Source organism: Castor canadensis, chromosome 18 (genome assembly GCF_047511655.1).
Source record: "Castor canadensis chromosome 18, mCasCan1.hap1v2, whole genome shotgun sequence".
Classification (NCBI taxonomy): Eukaryota; Metazoa; Chordata; class Mammalia; order Rodentia; family Castoridae; genus Castor; species Castor canadensis.
Genome location: NC_133403.1, coordinates 38,595,294 through 38,616,654, shown reverse-complemented (window position 1 = coordinate 38,616,654; position 21,361 = coordinate 38,595,294). Strand labels below are relative to the sequence as shown.

At 48.9% G+C, this 21,361-nt stretch overlaps 1 protein-coding gene, 1 long non-coding RNA gene and 1 other non-coding gene across 10 annotated transcripts in view; 2 read left to right on the top strand and 1 right to left on the bottom strand.

Moving 5' to 3' along the window:
• Window positions 1-13,381, top strand: part of Acad10 (acyl-CoA dehydrogenase family member 10) — a 42,615-nt gene extending 29,234 nt beyond the window's left edge. For all 7 annotated transcript variants that reach the window (XM_020177916.2, XM_020177913.2, XM_020177914.2 and 4 more), the window contains 9 exons: window positions 148-548; window positions 5,113-5,253; window positions 5,952-6,089; window positions 6,191-6,281; window positions 7,328-7,486; window positions 8,168-8,340; window positions 10,883-11,026; window positions 12,033-12,110; window positions 12,654-13,381. In XM_020177916.2, the coding sequence (XP_020033505.1) occupies window positions 148-548; window positions 5,113-5,253; window positions 5,952-6,089; window positions 6,191-6,281; window positions 7,328-7,486; window positions 8,168-8,340; window positions 10,883-11,026; window positions 12,033-12,110; window positions 12,654-12,794 (1,466 nt within the window). In that variant the 3' untranslated portion in view covers window positions 12,795-13,381. The remainder of the gene's footprint in view (window positions 1-147; window positions 549-5,112; window positions 5,254-5,951; window positions 6,090-6,190; window positions 6,282-7,327; window positions 7,487-8,167; window positions 8,341-10,882; window positions 11,027-12,032; window positions 12,111-12,653) is intronic.
• LOC141418889 (uncharacterized) lies at window positions 547-21,343 on the bottom strand. 2 transcript variants are annotated; one of them, XR_012443556.1, is made up of 4 exons: window positions 20,683-21,343; window positions 14,408-14,493; window positions 13,396-13,592; window positions 547-4,321 (listed from the first exon to the last, which is right to left on the bottom strand). It is a non-coding gene; the product is annotated as an uncharacterized lncRNA (long non-coding RNA). The 2 variants fall into 2 exon arrangements; XR_012443555.1 differs by lacking the exon at window positions 547-4,321 and adding an exon at window positions 4,704-8,398.
• Trnaa-agc (transfer RNA alanine (anticodon AGC)) lies at window positions 5,413-5,485 on the top strand. Its single transcript has one exon. It is a non-coding gene; the product is annotated as a tRNA-Ala (tRNA).
• Window positions 21,344-21,361: the final 18 nt, after the last annotated feature.

The window sequence follows — 21,361 nt, the reverse complement described above, 5'->3', positions numbered from 1 at the left end:
AGAGCACAGCTTGAACAGCTGTGCTGCCCTGGGACTCAGTGAGCTGTGATCACTACCACATGGTGTCTGGAATCACCAGAAGCCATGCACGAGCTTCATTCAGAGGGCTTCTTAGGCGTGGTCACTGTTTTCCTTCATTCTGCTTAGGACAGGCGAGCTCAGCAATGGCCAAACAAAGCGGGAAGCTGACTGAATTCATGTCTGACCTGGCCTGGGACTTTGCAACCAAAGAAGGATTCCGGATTTTCAAAGACACGCCAGCCAGCAAACCATCAACCCGGTCCTATTGTACCTGGGCTACTCCACAGTCACTGCTGAGCCCCACAGGCACGAGGAGGTACAGCTCTTTTCTAGAGGCTTCCCCAGCTCATGTCTCAAAGGGAGCTTTGGTCATCTCTCCAGAGGGCCTCTCCCCACGTGTCAGAGAGCTGTATGACCGGCTGCAGCGGTTTATGGAGCAGCGTGTGTACCCCATAGAGCCAGAGCTGCAGAGACACCAGGCCTCCGCAGACAGATGGAGCCCTTCGCCACTCATAGAAGACCTCAAAGTAAGGTGGCCTGTCAACTCTGTGAGACCTTGTTAACATGGTCAGCCTCGGCTCACTTTCTAAGGTACATCTGTGCCCTTCTCAGGCAGGGAACAGACAAGAGGTGAGAAAATTATCTTTGGCTTTCCATCATCTTCTGTTACTCAGTTTTCTCGCTGTGTAACCACAGATAGCTCAGGTCTGAAAAGGAATGCCATCCAGTGGCTTAGAAAGCTGAGACAGGTGGGCTTCTGGGATGTAGAGCTGAATTATGCAATTTGAAATAGCATGCTATACCAAGCAGTAAACTGTCTCTCTAGACAATGCACAATGTCAAAGCCCACCAATTGTAAGCGGTATTTGCTGTCTTGCAGTGACACGAGGTTAGTTAATGTGCTAGCCGGTTTTCTGGTGGCTGTGACAAATATCAGAGAGAAAAATGTAAAAGGAGGAAAGATATGTTTTGGCTCATAGCTTCAGAGATTTCAGTCAGTGGTTGGTTTGCTCCATTGCTGTGGGCCTGTTGTGAGGCAAAGAGAGTGTGTGATGGAGCCCACACTTCCTGGTGGACAGGAAGCAGAGAGGGGGATTGCCCATGCTGGCTGGCTTCCTCCTTCTACTGCTTTTATTCCATCCAGGCTCCTGGCCTATTGGATGGCGCTGCCCACATTCAGGGGACTAGGTGAGGGTGAGGGCCTCGCTCCTTAGCTAATCCTCTGTGCCCACACAGACACACCAACCTCCTATGCGGCTCTCAATCAAATCAAGTTGACAGTCATCACAGCGGTTCTGTCCTCCTACACATAACCTCGAACCTTGTTAGTCTTCAAGTTATTCAAGCTCTTCAGGTACACAGTGCAACCATCGTCTACTTTTCTAGAAGTAGCATCATTTGCTTTTCTGGCTTCAAGGATATTGCAAAATTAAACAAAGCTTAAACATGCCAAAAGCACATACCATAAAAAATAAGAGTTCTCCAAAATCCTCTACCCCTGAGGTAATCACTGTCAATAACTTGCTGCACTGTGCGCCCAGATTTTTTTCTAGTATTGTGAGCATTTCTGTTACATGCTAGCACATACAGCTTTTGCTATGTTTGATGAAATTGTTCTGTACATTCAAATTTTCCACTTGCTTTTTACGTTTATAGACACCTGGAAACACATGGAGATTGGTGTTCTGCACACTGTGATGTGGGTGCACCATAATTTATCTAACCTGCCATTGAGGTTCACTTTGGTCCAGACCCAGTGGACAGCCTGGGTGTAAGCCACAAAAGCCAACTGTGGGTCACTTAAACACAGAGGACATTAGGTAGCTGGTAACATCAACAGGAATGCTGAGGAGCTGACTTCAGGGAAGTCAAGGGAAGGTAGGCCGCAGGAGCACAGGCCAGGCTATGTACCAAGGGAAGCTGGCCAGGAGGTCTTCCCTGGGTGATTCCTTGGGCCTTGGGATTTGAGGTGGGGATTCCAGCTGACCGGGTAGTTTCCATGCCCATTGCCAGAAGTGGGGAGCAGGAGGCAATGTCTGGCCCTCTTTAGCTTTTGCAGGTGTGGATCACAAGTTTGAGGCCAGCCTGGGCTATGTATGTAGCAAGACCCTGTCTCAAAAAAACAAAACAGAACAACTCTCCAAAACCCAAAACCCCTACAAGGAGGGATCTGGTCCTGCCTTCCACAAAAACTTAGATAATGAAGGAGTCCCCAAAATAGGAAGAGATTTGGATCTTGTGCAAGCAAGGAGCATTAAATGTTCTTTTCTGTATTTCTTTGTACATTATTTGTTTCTACAAGATAAATTCTTTTAAGTTAAAAAAAAGTGGTCCAAGAATAAAATCTGTGTGAGTCATTTTTCTATTACTATCACAAAGTACCTGATCTAATCAACCAAATAAGGGAGAAAGTTTATATGTTTTTAAAGGTTTTTTTTGGCAGTATTGGGGGCTGAACATAGGGCCTCACACTTGCTAGGCAGGCAAGCTACCACTTGGGCCACTCTGCCAGCCATTTTTGCATAGTTTTTTTTTAAGATAGGTCTCACTTTGTGCCTGGACCAGCCTGTACTGTTATCCTCTTGTTTGTGCTTCCCCTTGTAGCTGGGATGACAGGCATGGACATGAGATGAGGTCTTGAACTTTTTGCCTGGGCTGATTTCAAACCATGATCTTCCTGATCTCTGCCTCCCAAGTAGCTAGGATGACACATGTGAGCCTCTGCACCTACCCTGAGAAGGTTTGTTTTGGAGTGTAAGAGGTTTAGTCTGTGGTTGGTTGGCCTCAATCACATGCTTTGGGCTGTGGTGGCACATCATAGCCAGGAAATGAAGAAGAAGAGACTGGGCTCGTACAATCCCCTTTGATGGCACCTCCTCATGACCTAAAGACCTTCCACTGGACCCCTTCTCTTAAGGTTTCCATCACCTCCCAATAGCAGACAGGTAACTAAGGCCTTTAATACATGGGCCTTTGGGGACATTCCAGATCCGAACCATAGCAAGACCACTTACAGGGTCAATAAATATTGCCACATTGTTATCCAATTCATACTCCCATCATTGATGTCCCCTAGGGTGGCTAACATACTTCTTGCCCATCTGATACAGGCCTGACCAGTTACAAAAGCAAATACTTGGGGCCAGGTGTGGTGGAGCACACCTATCGTCCCAGCTCTCAGGAGGCAGAGATTGGGAGGATCATGATTCAAGGCCAGCCTTGATGAAAGTTAGTGAAACTTCATCACAACCAACAAGCTGCTTGTGGCAGCATGCGCCTGTACCCAGGAGCACCCAGCTACTCAGGAGGCATTAACAGGATTACAGTGCAAGACTGGCCCCAGGCAAAACCATAATATCCTATCTTAAAAATAATTAAGATGAAAAGGTGGGGCATGGGGACATGACTCAAGTGGTAGAATACCTGCCTAGCAAGTGTGAGGCCCTGAGTTCAAGCCCCAGTACTGCCAAAAAAAAAAAAAACTCATACAGTAAACACCTCTAGGTCAAGAAATAAGGCCTAGTAAAAACCTATCTTGGTGAACATTCTACTAATTACACCTGAATGGATTCATAATGATCACTAAGATTTTTAAGTACAGTGATAAAATCACAGCTCATAACTATTATCCAAAATATTGTAAATGAGAAGTAATATTTGGCTATTTACCATGCACTGCACAAATCCTGTTACATGACCATTATCATCTTAATCTACAGGGAAGGAGAGGGATTTGTGCAGCAAATCAAACAGATTCCCCAGCTCAAATTCTGCACCTTTGTTATCCCCCCTCCTACAAGCAGAAAATTGAACTCATTTCCTCTGTCTCTTCCTGTTTCTCCCTCCCCATCCTTTGCTTGCTAATCTGCCCTTTTCATTCTTGGTCATTATGCTGAGTTAATTTGCTCAATGAAGAGTGAGAGAAGTCCTTGTAGTGCTTCTGGAAGCAGGTAACATGACGAGCAGGCCAGCTGGTGCCCTCCCAGTGAGCAGAGTCAGGAAGAGTGATTCTATCCATGGTCTTTAACATTCACTGTAGCCTGCTGGCTTCGGTGCCAGGCTTCTTGTGCTCTGTGCATTACCTCATTTATTCTTCACAGCAACCCAGTGAGGTGGGTGTTCTGGCCGTGGTAGGCTTTGGGCTGCCTGGTATCCATCTCCTCTCCTCTTGGTAGCAGCACCCCAGTTACTTAGGGACATTGCTTTCCCCTTTGGAGACAGAGTGGTCAGTCAAGGTACCAGCCAAGTCCTGGTCCAAAAGTGGGCATGTGACCCAAGCTGGGCCAGCCGTTTCTCCCTTCTGGAATTGGAAGAGGATGAAAAACAGTCAGCGCTCACTCATTCCACAGCAGTGGGGTCCCAGCAGGACCACCAAGCATCCTGTTGGTGGGGAACCTTCCCATGGCCTCCTTGCTTCCTTTAGTTATTCACTGACTACTTTTGTGGCTGCCCCTTGGCCATCCTGACTTGAGAGGGCAGATGGTCATGTCCCCATTTCACAGATGGGAAACTAAAGCACAGAGACCAGAGCTGTTGTCCAGAGTCCCCCACCAGGTGTGCTGGGCCGAGAACTAAGCCAGATACCTCACTGAAGGCCTAAGCTCTGGCCCCCAGGCTGTCTTCCTGCCTCCCCAGCCTGAGGTCTTTGGCCTAAGAAGAAAGTTGTGCCTCATAAAAGAAGCTTGGTCAGGGGTTCCTCATTTCCCCTATGAAAGCAGCTGAGGTGTTGGCCACAGGTTCTGGACCTGCCTCCTGTCCCTTGCACTAGGGACCTTCAGCCTATAGTAGTCCTTGCTTGAGTGGGTTCCTGTAAGGTTCCTAACTGTAGTGACACTCATGAGATGTGGCTATAAGGGAATATCTGGGAATGGAGATCCCAGGGGAGCTGACTGCCAGTCCCCATTAGCTTGCCTCCTGAGTATGCCACCCACAAACCTGCAGGTTTATATCTAGCCAATTGCATGAGCTCAGGTCATTGTTTTTGGAACATGCTGCTGCTCTCTTCTCTCTAATCCCTTTCACTGTGCTCCCCAGGCCAAAATAAAACTCAGTCATTCTCTGTGGCTCACTGACTTCTTTTTCCTGTGATAGGAAAAAGCCAAGGCTGAAGGACTTTGGAACCTTTTCCTACCCTTGGAGAGTGATCCTGAGAAAAAGTATGGAGCAGGACTGACTAACGTGGAGTACGCGCATCTGTGTGAAGTCATGGGCATGTCTCTGTATGCTCCCGAGGTACCCGCTCTATAGGAGGTTCGGGGACCAGCACATCGTCTCCCTGCACTGCTGCAGAAAGTCAGACTCAGGGCATCGATATGAACTTAAACTTCCTAAGGGGAAGAAGGACAGCTGTGGGCAGTTGGCCAGAGCAGAGCAAGAAAGCAGCTCAGATCTGGTGGAGTGGCTCAACTGGTAGAGCACCTGCCTAGCAAGCATGAGGTCCTGAGTTCAAACCTCAGTGCTGCCAAAAAAAAAATAAGTAGCTCAAGAGGGGTGTTGCCCAGTGATATGGAGCCTGCAGCCCCTGGTTCCCCTTTCCTTTCTTGCAAATAAAAAGGGACATCCTATTTCAAAATGTGTGTCTGAGCTGGGCACCAGTGGTTCATGCCTGTAATCCTAGCCACTTGGGAGGCAGAGATAGAAGGATCACAGTTCGAGGCCAGCCTGGGCAACAAAAGTGAGACCTTATCTTGAAAATACCCAACATAAAACAGAGCTGGCAGAGTGGCTCAAATCTTAAAGTGCTTGCCTAGGCACTGAGCTCAAGCCCCAGCACTGCCAAAAAAAAAAAAAAATGTGTCTGGACATGTCTCTGAGGAGAGGAAGAACTTCCATGAGTTGTCAGAGGGTATATGATGTGGAAGGAGTCCTGGGGAGTCTGACATTTTAACAATGGGTGTGGGAGTCATCGATGCGCTCTTTCTCCTTCTCAGATATTCAACTGCTCTGCTCCAGACACAGGGAACATGGAGCTCCTGGTGCGCTATGGCACTCAGCAGCAGAAGGCCCGCTGGCTGACCCCGCTCCTGGAGGGCAAGGCCCGCTCCTGTTTTGCTATGACAGAGCCCCAGGTACCTCATTTGCCCCGTCCCTTCTTACTGAGCCCATCCAGTCTCTGCTCCCAGGGAATACAGGATGCTGGTGGCTCTAACTGGAATGTGATCCTGCACAGGTTGCCTCCTCAGATGCCACCAACATCGAGGCTTCCATCATAGAGGAGGACGGCTTCTACATCATAAATGGTCACAAGTGGTGGATCTCAGGTACTTGGCCTGATTTTGACTTTCAAGTATATATCAGTTGGTATTGATAAGCAGGTCTCTTGACACTGATAGGAACCAGCTCTTCTCGCAGGTGACTGTCTCTACTCCCAGCAGAGGCAGCAAGCCCCAGGGAACATGAGGTAGCTGCATGGAGTACCCTGTTCTCAGGGGCTGTGTCCTGGGGAGAGGCATCACCAGATGCCTCTACCCCACACGTGTGACTCTAGGAATCTGTCATTCACCCCTGCTCTCTTCATTCTGCCTTGAGTAGTTACAGGAGGCCACTTTCACTGTGGCTTCCCCCTCGCCCCTAGGTCAGGTGTGTTATATCCTAAGAAGTAAGGATAACCTGGCTCTTTCTGGAATGTCACCTCTACCAAGCCCCCCATAAGCACTCACTTTCACAGACAAGGAAACTAGGACTCAGAATCACCAAAGTCACCTGCCTACGGCTCTGGCCCCCAGCTAGCAAGTAGGAATTCCAGAGTTCAAGATTTGCTTGATTCCAAGGCCTGCGCCCCAAGCCATTGTTTACACACCTATAGGAACAGAGCAGAGCAGGAGTGCAGTAGCAGTTTTCAGCATCTTGTCCCTGTCTTATGTTTCTAAGTCTAGCATGATGCTTTTTAAAATTTTGTTGTTATGGGAGTGATCTAACCAATGTACAATGTAAGCCTATTCAGAATTATCACAATGAATCCTCACGATACAACGAATATATCCTAATAAAAACTAAAAAATAGAAAAATTTGCTGTTATGATTCTGGATTCATGCCTCACTGGAACAAAACCCAGTTGGCCCTTTTCTTTTTTTTTTCTTTGAGTACTAGAGACTGAACCTAGGACTTCATGCCTGCTAGGCAACCAGCCCTCAGCTCCAGTTTGCTCTTCTGTCTGGTGCAGAGTCTGCATATGCTCATCGTTGAAGTCTTACAGAGCTCTATCTGCATGTTGTCTTGCCTTTCATGGGCCAGGATGGTGTGTGGACAGAGACTGATAGCCCTGGCGTCAGCTGATGTGGCCTGTCTCTTTCCTTTTCCTGGCAGGCATCCTGGATCCTCGCTGCCAACTCTGCATGTTTATGGGAAAAACAGACCCACAGGCTCCAAGGCACCAACAGCAGTCCATACTCTTGGTTCCCATGGATACTCCGGGGATCAAGGTCATCCGGCCTCTGACTGTATATGGGCTGGAGGACGCTCCAGGTTAGGCCTCCCAGTGTGGGTCACCCTGAGTGTGGGTCTGGTTCTCAGGGAACGGCTTTGGGCAGCCCTTGGTCAAGTTCAGGACTTGTCACAGGTAAGGATCTGATGACATCTGGAGGGCCACAGGGTCCTACATTTCATTTGTGTAATGGTTATCAATCACTTGGCATATTTCAGATGGTACTTATGCATGTTTTTCCTCTTCTAAGGTTAGAAGATAAGCAAGAGTCTAAGGTGAGACAAGGAAGCCAGGCAGGACAGGGCAAGGCAACCTTCTCTTCCAAGTCCCAATGCGCAAAGCAACCTCCAAGCCACAGTCCCAGTCAGTTCTCAGATGGTGTGGTGGGGATTCTCCGCTAATGTTGTTCTCATTTTACTTGTGGCATTTCCAGAGGGTCACTGTATTGATAGAGTCACACACTAGGGAGTTTCAGCCTAAGCTTGCATCATAATGTTTGCTTAAGAAAACAGAAAAGTACCTCATGTGCCATTGTTAATCAGCAATTCCTTTTCCATCTTCAGTAGGCTCCTTCCTGCCAGTCCCCTAGCCATGACCCAGTTAGAAGGCTGAATGAGAGGCAGGAATATTGCCAGCAGATAACCCAGACTGAGGCAAGGCATAATCCCATTCAAGGGGAACTGGAACCAGAATCGCTCATGGTGGTTTGTTTGGTCTTTCAGGTGGCCATGGTGAAGTCCTATTCAAGCATGTGCGTGTGCCCAAGGAGAACATAGTCCTGGGCCCTGGACGTGGCTTTGAGATTGCCCAGGGCAGGCTAGGGCCTGGCCGGATCCATCACTGCATGAGGCTGATTGGGTTCTCAGAGAGGGCCTTGGCTCTCATGAAGGCCCGCGTGAGTGGCCCCCTGGCTCCCCCACTGCTGGCTGAAACCCTCTTCCCTGAGAGCAGACCTGGCGGGTAAAGCAAGGGAATGTTATTGCCAAGAAGTTCTGTATGTGTCTTTGCTTTCTACCTTGCTACTTTGCTGCAGCTTGATATCCAGAGCAGAATGGGCCCCACTCTGTTGAGATGACCCAGAAGCAAAAGGTCAGGCTCTGTGGCATCCATGGGAGAGGTTCCCAGGCCCAAAGGGTCATGAACTTCTGGGAGCTATTTGTGCTCCTGGCATATGGTAAAAACGCAGATACCAGGGAGAACCTGGGTTGCTTGTTTTTGACCCTGGGATTCCTGCATCTGGTCTTACACCAACCTCCTCTCTCTAGCATGTCAGAAAATGTAATGGGCTATGATCCCCTCAAAGGTTGGAAGTCTACATCAAAGAGATATCAGAGATTGCCAGGGACAACCAGGTGCCAGTGGATCATGGCTGTAATTCTAGGTACTCAGGAGGCAGAGATCAGGAGGATTGCAGTTTGAAGCCAGCCCGGGCCAATAATTCTGTGAGACCCTCTCTCAAAAAGCCCTTCACAAAAATAGGGCTGGTGGAGTGGCTCAAGATGAAAGTCCTGAATTCAAGCTCCAGTACCGCAAAAAAAAAAAAAAAAAAAAAAAAAAGATTGTCAGGGACACGAGTTCACATCATTGGTATTAGTTTCACAAAGATGAAGCAAGCTCTTGTACCAAAACAAATACTTGATAAGAAATGCTACACAACAAACAGAAGCCATCAAATGCATTTTAGTTCCTGAGCAAACCTGCAGTGACTTACACCCTTTTGGTTGAGATAGAGCAATTCATTGGGCACAGGTGTGGCATTTTAGCCCCATATGGCTTACTACTCAGGCAAGTTTGACTGCATGTGTCAGAAGACCTGAGAAGGTGCACAGAGCTAGTGTGGCAACTCTGGTCAGTTGGGGTTCATGGGAGGAGTTAGGAATCTGTAAGAGTACTGGTTCTAATGGGAAAATGCAGGGTACAACCTACAAGACCAGGCCATATAGACCATGGTGTGGGCATGCAGTGAATTCCCAAAAAGATGCTATGGAAATCTACTTCTCTTTTTTTTTTTTTTTGGTGGTACTAGGGTTTGAACTCAGGGCCTCATGATTGCTAAGCAGGCATTCTACCACTTGAGCCATGCAGCCAATCCTGTTTTGTGTTGGGAATTTTCAAGATAGGGTCTCACCAACTATTTGCCTTTGGTGACTTTGAACCTTGATGCTTCTGATCTCTGCCTCCTGAGTAGTTAGGATTACAGGTGTGAGCCACCAGCACCTGGTGGAAATCTATTTCTTAATGTAGAAAAATGCTCACTATATTCTCTTAAGTTTAAAAAAGCAAGGGCTGGAGGCATTGCTTAAGTGGTAGAGTGCCAACCTAGCAACTGCAAAACCCTGAGTTAAAACTCAAATATATATATATATACACATATATGGTACTGGGGTTTGAACTCGCACTTGCTAGGCAGGTGCTCTTACCACTTGAGTCACTCCACCAACCCTTTTTTGTGTTGATTTTTTTCAAGATAGGGTCTAGTGAGCTCTTTTTCCAGACTGATTTCCAACTGTGATTCTCCTGATCTCTGCCTACTGAGTAGCTAGGATTAGAGGCGTGAGCCACCAGTGCCCAGCTCAAACCCCAGTATTGCAAAAAAAAGAAGTAAATTTAAAAAAGCAGTATATAGCGTATGACTTCGTTTTTTTGTAAAACTATACCCTCTAGGCTATGTTGCCCAGGCTGGCCTTGAATTCCTAGGCTCAAGTGACTCTCCTGCCTCAGTTTCCCAAGTAACTGGGACAACAGGCATGAGCCACCTGCCCTGCTCTGACAGCCACCAACTATTAACTATAGGTGATTAAATGGTGGGATCCTAGGTATGTTTATTCTCTTTTTGTCTGAAAATTGACAGTTTTTCTGTCATAAGTTATGTAAAAGTTTCTTTAGTAAAGTTTAATAAAACACACACACACACACACACACACACACACACACACACACACACACACACACACACACACACACACAATGTCTATAACCCCTTCTGAGCCTTGGGGCCTCCTCCAGACTTTAAAATTCCTGGGGCAAACAAGGCAGCCTACAGTGGTACTAGCTCCCAGGGGAGGTCTGGGGTGTGAGGCTGGCTGTGGTCAGCAGGGGGCGCCCTGCCCCGCATGTGAGGCTCCCACAATCTCCCTACTTTCCAGAAGTAGCCTTGGAACAGATGCTGTCTCAGACCTGAAAGAACTGCTGAGAAGTGGCTTTGTAGCTGTAGTAATTTGTCTAGCCACCCTGAGGACTGGGGCTGGAGGGGTGCACGTTAGATCTCCCTGAAAGTGCCTGTGGCTGGAGAGTTGGCAGATAGGCTGCATGCTCTTGCTTTCCACTCCTGGCCTACACTCCCATGTGTGTGCCCCCACCCAGCTTTGCAGGCCACCAGCTCCAAGCCTCTTGTGACCATCTTCAGCTCCTCAGATCTGTGTCTCTGGTGTCCACAGGTGAAGACCCGCGTGGCCTTCGGGAAGCCCCTGGTAGAGCAGGGCACTATCCTGGCAAACATCGCCCAGTCACGTGTGGAGATCGAGCAGGCTCGGCTGCTGGTGCTGAAAGCTGCCCACCTCATGGATGTGGCAGGAAATAAGGTGGGAAGCCAAGGGGTCCTGAGAGCCTCACAGATGACAGAGATCCTGAGGCTACAGCCTGGAAATCTGTCTCTCCTCACTCAGCAAACCATGGAGAAAGCTTGGCTCTTTAACATTAATGACTTTAGTTCAGCTCTACTTGGAACTTCATTGGCAACTACTCAAAACCAGAAAAAGACTCAGTGAAAGAGGATTGGACTTTCATTTCATTTCTACTGACCTGGTGAACTTGGTTCAAGACAGTGGCCCTAATAGAGCCATGTGGCCCCCTGGCCTGCCCTGGCTTCCCAGGACCTGGTATATAGGAGTCAGACGAAGGATGAGTAAGCCAGGCAGAAAGGACTCTGAGGTCCCTGATCTAAACATTAGAATTAGCTAACATAAACTTATTTCCAAGGGTGACATTACCTATTGTATAATGTTCTTTCTAAGTGCCTCTAACAGCTAGGCACAAGGTCCACTTTGACTCCTACCTCTTCCAGCTTTCTGTGGGGGGTGGGGATGGGAAGAGGGAGCTCTGTCTGTAGCCAAGAACCTCCGTCATGCAGGGCTGACAGGCTCAGGGTTGCTGGCTCTTTGACTCTCTGGCTCTGGGTATGTGGGAGCCTTTCAGCACCTCACTCTATGCCGTCACCCAGGACAGAGCCCTGTAGCTTGCCTTCCTGGATCTACTGAGCCCAGCCTCAATCCACTGTGCTTGGAGATGGAGCTGGCTATTGTTTTTGTTTCTGCAGTGCTGGCAATTGAACCCTGTACCTTCAGCATGCTAGGCAAGCACTCTCCACTCAGCCCCCTGGAACGGGCTGTGGCCTGGAACAAAGCGTAGACCATTCCCACTCAAAGTTGAGTCAGGCCTACAGTGTCTGGCAGTGTGCATGCCCTGACAGCCCAGCATACCCTCTGGGCCTCAGATTGGCCTTGTTTTTTTTTTCACTCCTCCCTGTGAAATGCATTGTTCTTTCAAGCAGTCTCCCCTTCTCCTTCTGATTTTGCTTTCTCCTTGCAGGCTGCAGCTCTGGATATTGCCATGATTAAAATGGTGGCCCCATCCATGGCCTATCGAGTGATTGATCGTGCCATTCAGGTGAGCACAGGCCAGGTAACCTGGTTTGTTTGAACTACTGGCAGCAGACCCACAACTCACTGGTCATTAGCTGCCCTCTCACTGTGCATACCATGTTCCCTTCCTCTTTAAGACAAGTCTATGAGGGGCCCATCCTACCCTGTTTGAATAAGAGAGGCACAGGACTGTGAAGTGATCTGCTCAGCTCACTCGACTTGCAAGTAGCTGGCCTTAAGTTTACTTGAGCCTGGGTCTTCGGTGCCCCTGAGCCCAGTCTCCTAACCACTGGGGGATGCCCCCCTCCACATCCTAACACCTGGCTGAACACAGAACTTTCCCGATAACAGAATGCACTTTGCAGAGTGGGATGGGTGAGTCAGGCATGCAAAGGATAGCAGTGTGATCCCACTCCAGGCAGCCTCTGGAGTATTACTTGTGCCACCTAGGTGTCATCTGACACCCCGGAAGATTACCTTTATCAGCAGTTCTTAGCAGGCTGTCATTCCCAGGGCCCTGGGAAACAAGGGCTCACCCAGGACTTCCTCTGCTGCTCTGTGTCTCCAGGCCTTTGGAGCAGCTGGCCTGAGCAGCGACTACCCCCTGGCTCAGTTCTTTGCCTGGGCCCGAGCACTGCGCTTTGCCGATGGTCCTGATGAGGTACACCAGGTAACAGTGGCCAAGATGGAGTTGAAGCATCGCACCTAGACCCATGGAACTACAGGAGCCAGCATCCCTGCTGGTCAGCCATGCCAGACTGTAAATAGTGTGCTGGGAAAGGCCTGGTGTGTGATCCTGACACCCCACCCAGCACTTGCTGGGACAGTCAGCCTTTCTGAGTCCCCACAGAAGCCATTTCTGTGTGAATTTGTGGTTCAGACATGGAGGAGGATCCATGGGCTGAGCGATACAGAGCCAGGAAAGCTGGTCTTCAGTCTCTCTAGCTGGCTTTGGTCCCCCTCTCTCCCTGGCTGTAGGAATCTGGGCACATTAGGAACTGGGGTCCTGTACTGTGCTCAGTCCAGAAACAGTGTGCCTTCTGTGCTAGGAGCCTCCCTGAAGGCAGAAGGACAGGCTTGATGGGCAGCCAGGGCCATAGCCAATGCTCCTGGGAAAATGGAGTGAAACCCAAATGGTGACTCCATTGGCGCATCACAGAGCACTCATTAACAGACTATTTTGAGAAGTGGCTTTAGGCACATAAAAGAGCAAGAAGGATACTTTGTTAACTTTCTGTGTCACATGAAAGGCACAGAGAATAAAGGCTCCTCAGCCCCTGCATCTCAGGACACTGATTGCTTCCTCTTACCTGTGTTCCTTCAGCCCCTCCCTGATGCACTGGCACCCAATGCACCCCCCCAGTGGGGGGCACGATGCCATGGCTCCCGGTAGGTCCCAAGTCACTGCCTTCTGTTACTGCTTTCCATTCTCTGTGCTCCTGGAAGTGGCTCTGAAGGAACTGTGACTTTCACGTGTGAGGTGCCTCTGCCTGCTCTGTTCTCTTTCCTGGGGGAGGAGGAAGGTGGGGGCAGGTAATACACATGTGATTTGGGGTCAGAGTTCCTAGAGAAATGGGTGCCCTGTGAGCCCAGGCAGAGCTAAGCCACCAACTGGGAGGACCCAGTCTGCTCATCTAATCACTTGTGAGGTGGCCAAAGCCCATTTCAGGACAGACAGGATAGGAGGGACTGTGGCCCTTGTCTGCTGCATTGCAGACTTGACCTTGGGGGAGAGTACCCACCTGCAGCCAGGACCACACACCCCAGAACACAGAATCTCGGGGGCTTGTGCTGGCCCCGAGCAGGCTGGGGAGGCAGGGCCTGCTCCACACTTGAGAAACTGCTTGTTGCTGAAATGAAATCCCAGCCCCTGCTAATGGCCATCACATGCTGACAGCTGACAAAGAACCTTTGGTGAACTCTGCTTGGGACCTCAGGAGGGAGCGGGGAGCTTCAATAAAAAGGAAATAGTTATGGCTGGCATCTCATGTGGCCCTAAAAACTTCCCTCTGCTCTTTGGGGTTCACTTTGCTTGTTCAGTTGTGCAGCTGCAGGGTGAACACAAGAGCCATGCCTTAGAGCGGCACTACGACTCCCTTGGCTTCTGTGCTTTAAGGGCTGGAGTCACTCGAGAAGCACCAAGAATGCTGCCTGCAGACTGGCCAGACCAGGCATGATGTCCCTGCAGCCCATTGGTCAGTCTCCAATTCTGTTCCCGTTCCACTCACCACTACCAACTGAGCCCCTGGCCTAGGCCTTGGGATTGTGCAGGTGAACACAATGGGTAACACTGTGTTCTCAAGGGGGGGTGGCAGTACATACCCTGAACTGGTGGGTGATTTGGCAGATACTGTTGGGGACGGGGAGCTCAGGGGAGGACTTTCTGGAAGAGTCACTGGAGCCAAGACCTGATGGAAAGAAGGAAGGGCAAGGGTACTTCCCAAAGCAAGAGCAGCAAGTACAAAGGCCCGGGACAACCTGGTGTGTGGGGCTCAGGTACGGGAGAAAGGGACAGATGTGTGGTTGGGTTGGGAAGGTTAGGCAGGTGCCTGGCCACATGGGGCCGATTTTCTTGATACTCAGTGGAATAAAGTGGTGAAGGTAGGTAGTAGTGCTGTGACATGCCATGATTTGGGTTTCTAAGAGATCCTGCCACTCTCCAAAGTTCAGCAGGACTGAGAGGGTTAAAGGGATTAAGGCTGGTTTGAAGTTCCCTAACACAGTAGAAGGCTCCAAAGGAACTGCCTGAAATATAATAAAAATAAATTAAAAATTAGGAGGTGGGCAGGAGCTTAAGAAGATACGAACAAAAGATCCAAAGAATAAGAGGATGCTAACCCAGTCCTAATCTTTCTCCCCACATTCACCAACAGTCAGACTTCCTGTTGGCCGAGCACTTGGCGACTGTCATGGCTGTGTCCCAGCAGGGTGCAGATGTGTATCTGGGAGCACTTGGGCCTGCCCAGCCTTGGTGTGGGAATGATGTTGCCTGACCAGTTTTATGTGGGATTCCACATGATCAGAACATACTAATATTTTTTTGTCTCACAGCAGTATTCTACCCTAAAGCAAAGGAGAATGAACACACATCCCTCTGCTCCCCTCTTGGCAGCACTGGGCTGGTTACTGTAGGGTTGACCTCCTCAGAGACACTGGGACCATCTGAGCCCCCACTCATCTCTGGAGGATGGGGCTTTGGAGGAGGCTCTCCCCACTCCTCCTCATTCTCCTTGTAGCTGCCTGCATCTGGCCCTCAGGCCCTGATTTCATATACTATCAGATGATTGCAGAACACTCCTGAGATATTGAAAGGAGACAGAAGTCTCAGCAACCTGCCTGGGTGGGGCTCCTTCAAAGCCACAGTGAGGAGTGGCCTCAAAGGAACAGTCTCCATTGTCCTCGTCCCCAGTCCTGGAGTGGTTTTCTGTCACCACCAGGGCTTCAGAGCTCACCAGCGATGGTTGAGGGTGCTGGCTGTGCAGCATATGTTACTATCAGAGTGTATGAACTGAGTAGACATCCTAAATGACAGTCACACAAGTCATGTGGGATAGTGAAATGGCTTCGAGAATTTTCTATCATATCAACATCAGATGGCTAAGATAAAGCCAGACCCTCCTTGAAGTGGTACCGACAGGTCTCAGTCCTCTGTGATAGACCACTGCAGTGAGGAGAGGGCATTGTGGATGGAGCTCAGCTCCCATTGGTGCAGAAGTGGCTGGAATGGCAGGGATGGGGGTCTGAGCAGTTGGGATGTGGAGTTTTACAACAAAGGGGAAAGGGAGCTTGGGCAGTGTGAAACCTATCTGGGTTTGCCAACTGGTACTTAGGGAAGTCAAGAGTCTAAGAGAAGGATCCTGCCCATCTTCAGGTGGTGTCAGGAACAAACAGTAATTTCTTTTGTTTGACAGCTCTTAACTTTTAAGGGGGTCTAGCGTAATCCTAGCAACCAGGCTTTGTACTGTTAGAAACTCAGGATGGGGTGGAGCTCAGAGGTAGAGAGCTTGCTCAGCTTGTGCAAGGCCCTGAGTTCCATCCCCACACCATGAATAAATAGATAGATGGGTAGATGGATGGATAGATAGATAGAACAAAGAAACCCTCAGTGTTTGCTCAAGTCTTTTCATGTGGTACTGAGGGGAGAGTAGACAAAATCATTTATGCAAAAGAGGATACAGGAATTGTTTTGGTTTTGGTGGGACTAGGGTTTCACTCAGGGCTTTGTGCTTGCAAAACAGGCCCTCTACAGCTTGAGCCATTGGGGAGCAGAATATAAGAAGCCTATGAGAACTTGACATAAGCACAGCGATGCCCAATAATCTGCAGGCTGAGTTGGCAAAGCCCCAGCCACAGAAGGGAGCAAGCACAGCTATGTCAAATAATCTGCAGGCTGAGTTGGCATGGAGCCAGCCACGGAATGGGGAGAAGGCAAAATGCAGCATGGCTGCGTTTCCTAAAATGTCTACTTTCAGAGATTGCAATTGCAGGTTTCTCCTGTTACAATGTCATACTGCTCCTGGAGAACTGTGGCTCCACCTCCTCGTTTGGCACTGTATATAAAAGACTCTCTGGAGGATGCGATGGGTTGGCTACTTGCGGGTGGGCTGCTTGTGGGTTAGCGGCTCATGAGTGGGGCTGCTGGCTATTGGCTGCTTGAGAGGTTGGCTGCCGCTGATGACGTTGCTGGCTGCTACTGCTTATGCTGCTGGCAGCTGCTGTTGTGTGTTTGTGAGTCTAAGGACCAAGACTTTAGGAGTTATACTAGAGATTAGAGGAAACATGGGACAGTGCGAGTCTAAGGACCAAGACTTTAAAGAATAGAAAAGAAGTAAGGTTTTAAAGAATAAAGAAAAGAAGCAAAGTAAAAGAAAAGAAATAAAAAAGTAGTAACAAGGCTGTTGTGTGTCTCCATCTGAGCGCCCAGCCCACCTGGCCCCAGCTTTCTGCATGTTTGTATTCTATCTTTTGTCCTTTCTGCATCTCCAGTCACCCCCAGTTAGGTCAGTAGGACAAGCTTGTGCAGGTTGCAAAAGAGCCACACCTCCAGTCCATTTTGCTCTGGTTATTTTGAAGATGGGGTTTTTCAAACTATTTGCCTGGACTGACCTTGAACCAGGATCCTCCAGATCTCAGTCTTCCAAGTTGCAAGTATTACAGGTGTGATCTGTAGGCACCTGGAAGGATGCAGTTTTTATAGACCAAGGCTGAGGACTAGTTGAGAAGAATAGCCTGCCCAGAGTTTGGTTAAGGAGAGAATTTTGGTTCTGGATTCAAATGGGTTTGACTTCCAGCTGCTCCACTATGGACCAACTACATGATTTTCCTTCTCTTAGTCTTGCTTTTTCATTTGAAAAATAGAACAGCATTTCCCTCGCAGGGCTGTTGGAGGATTAAATGAGATGGTGCGTGATTTATTATAAGCCAGAAATGCATGCCCATTATTCCTGCATACCTAGAGTTAAGAAAGGGGCTGCTGAAGAAGAAGAGGCTGTGCTTAAATGGGGGCCCAGGCCTGCGGGGCCTCATCCGGCCTGTGGGGTTCATCAGGCTGCAGCTCTGCTGATGACTCACACTTCCTACCCAAGTAGATCTGGGTCCAGACTGATTTTTGGGGTTGGGGGGAGGCCTTTGGGGTTTGGAGATAAAGAAATGCAGGGCCTTCTTCTCTCCCCGTCAGAGAGGTTCCACTGTAAGCCCTCTCCTAGGACAGTCCCCTCCGAAGTACCCGTGAACAGGCTAGAAAGTGCAGGGGCCTTTCGCTGGCATCTGTTGGCTGCACATGCACATCCTCCATCCTAAACTTTATTTTTGCTGAGTGCCACCTGTGTACCTGTGGGACTTCCCAAGGCTTTCCTTTCCTTCAGCTTGCAGCCCCACTTGGGGTAGATTCCTCTCTCTCTTCTCTACCATTCTGCTTAGTGCTCTAGTTTGGGTCTGGCGCTTCTTTTGTAAACTAAAGTTCAGCATTTCCAGAGTTCACCTGGTGTCTGTCTGCTGTTTACTGTTGCCTGCACTCACCTTTCCATGCCACCCATCTCTCCCTGCAGCCATGCCCTCACTGTTTTGTTTCACATTCAGGGAGATGCAGGGAAGTGCTAGGTGTCTCCAATCCACCACCACCTGAGCTGAATTTTTTTTTTTCAGTACTGGGGTTTGAACTCAGGGCCCACACCTTGAGTCACTCCACCAGCCCTATTTTTGTGATGGGGTTTTCGAGATAGGTTCTGGGTTTTGAACTGTGATCCTCCTGATCTCAACCTCCAGAGTTGCTAGGATTATAGGTGTGAGCTTCCAGCGCCCAGCTTGGGCTGAATCTTGATAGCTAAGATTTCCCTAAGGAGAGAGGGTCCCAGGAATGATGGTGAGCACCACAGCTGACCAAAATAGAGTAAGTGAACCCATGATTCAATACACTGATACACAGAGATGCACACCAAACATAGTGACAGGGACCTAGTACGTTTGCTGCACACCGAATCGACATAGATGAATGGAGGTGATCCTTCCCCTCCTCAAAGTCAAGTTTACTGCCTCTCTGGCTTCCCCATCCTTGGGAACCCCAAGTGGGGCTGCAAGCTGAAGGAAGCTCATCTTCTACTCCTCCTTTACCTTCACACAGCTACCTGGCAGTCCTACCTCCACACTCTCTCCCAGGTCCACATCCATCTTTCAATACTGTTCCCTAAGGGATCCCTCAGAAGTATATATACAGTTTCATCACTTCTGGACTTAAAATCTTGGTTGAGAAAAAAGATAGCATGAGAGATTAAGACTCAGGAGAAAGACAGTGTTCAAAATGGTGTCACACTGGCATAGAAACAGATCAGTGAACAGGATTTAGTTTGGAAATGCTCACCTACTTAAAGGTATTTACTGATAAAGCAATAAATGATGACTGGAAGAAAGTATTTGTACCACACTATAGACACAGAGTTAATTGCCTACTCACACACATGCACACACATATTCACGTGTGACTTTGACAACTCAGTTTTAAAGAAGCCAAGGTGATTGTTGGCTTTTTCCCAATAGGAAAATGAGCCAATGATGTGAGAAACACACGGCCTGGGCTGGAGGTGTGATTCAAGTGGTAGAGTGTATGTTTTGTGAGCACAAAGCCTTGAGTTCAAATCCCAGTTCCACCAAAAAAAAAAACCACCCCCCCCAAAAAAAAAAACAAAACCCAAAACCATAGGCTAAAAAAAATCTGATAATAAATTGTATTGGAAAGGGTATATACCAGATATGATAGAGGGTGGGGATATATTAATCATCCATCTATAGAAGATAATACAGATGATCTCTGGCTTATGATGGTTTTCCTTATGATTTTTCAACTTTATCATGGTGCAAAAGTGATTTGCATTCAGTAGAGCCTGGACTTTGAACTTTGAATCTGGATCTTTCCCTGGGCCAGAGACATGCGGTGACTCACTCTCAGGGAGCTGGACGGTGGCATCAGCACAGTTCCCAGTCCGCCCTGTGGTCAACCAGGGGAGCAACCCACACCCTACAGTGTGTGATGCAGCTAAGCTGTGATGTGTGATAAAGTCAGGTGTATTTTTTTTTTTTACAGTACTGGGGTTTGAACTCACACTTGCTAGGTACATGCTCACTCCACCAGCCCTAAATGCATTCTTGACTTATGACTTAAGATGGAGTTATGCACTATGCACTCTTATAAGCCAAGGAGCATCTGCTTGGCAACATCAGTATTCAATTAATAACTATCCCTTGGCTTTCTGGTTCCACTTCTGGGAATTTCTCAAGTAAGTCAAGGATATACATTGTGGCATTTTTGTAACTGCCAAAGATTGGAAACCTAAATGTCACCCACAGGAAGTTCCTTAAATAAAAATGGAGTATCATGTAGCTGTTAAAGAGAATGGGGATGCTTTCCTTGTGTTAAGTGAAAAAAGCAAGGCACCTTTAAGAAGGGGTAGTGTGGACTGAGGGAGAAAAAAGGCTTGCTGTCCTGACAAACCTTGCAGCTGCCTCATCTCCAAGCCTATTTTCCTCTTTCCCAGGTCACAGCTCCACTCATTTCCCAGACTCCTTTGCATTGAGGAGTAGTCATGTGACTGAAACCTAGCCAGGCTTAGCCATAGAAACCTGCGTGTGCCATCCTTAGTGCTTTTTTGTCCTCTGGTTTGTGTGGAATGGTGCTGAGCCGCAGGGTAACTTTGGAGATCCTATGTTAAAATCAGAGAAAGGGACCTGGGTGCCTGAGTTCCTGCCTGTGAGAAGCAATTTGAGCAGCAATTTTGTTGTGTGTGATCACTGGATTCCAGGGCCTCTTTCTGAAGCTCTGTGACAATACCCTTTAGCTATCAGGTTATCTCTTCAAAGCAAAGCAAAACAACACAGTCTGCAGGTCTCCTTGAGCTCTTGGATCAATACTTGTGTCTGCTACTTCATAAATGGTCCTTGGCCAACCTCTCAGGGGTCCAGCCTCAAACAGCTCCCTGGACCCTGGTTGTCTGATGTGATGTGCCTGTTTCCTGAATGTCTCTGTCAAAATACACGTCTCTCTGCACAGCTCAGGTCCTCCTGCCAACTCTGACGCTCCTCCTTGGTTTTTGCTGACATTTATTTACCTGGTTGAAATATGCATGTTTGGATATCCATCCCCTCCATGCCAGTCAATGACATCTCATTCCTTCCTGCTTCCCCAGTATCCGGTTCCAGGATGTCTACAGAATAGAAATATTTGCAAAACCCTTGCAGGTCCTGGCCCGTCTCACCTCTCACCATCCTCTCCTTGGTCACAGCTCCCTTCCTTTCATTTTCCTAACAAGATGCTCCATCTCAGGTCCTCTGCACTTGCTGTGTTCCCCCCTTCCTCAATTCCTTAGACCTTTACAAACTAGCTGCTTCTCCTCACTCATGTCCTCTGTCACTTCCTGACCAAGTATCGAACAGCAGCGCTCTCTACCCCCGCCTCTCCACCTTGTTCATCTCCTCCATAGCCCTTAGCACAGACCTCGTGTTTGGCTATGGCTGGTGTCGCCCGCTAAAATGTCAGCCCGAGGGAGTCAGGGGCGCTCTGGTGCAGGCCTGTGCGTATCAGAAGTCCCGGCACACGATAGGGGTTCAGCTTGCTGAATGCTGGAGCGCGCAGTGGTAGAGCTCAGTGGGTAATCAGCCGAGCACCGCCCAGCCGCAGGCCATCGAGACCTGCACGCCCTGGGCGGAGGGCGGACACGCCCCCGTGCCACGCCTGCCCATTGGCTGCCGCGCGGGAGGGCGGGGCGAGGGGCGGGCGCAGGGACGGGC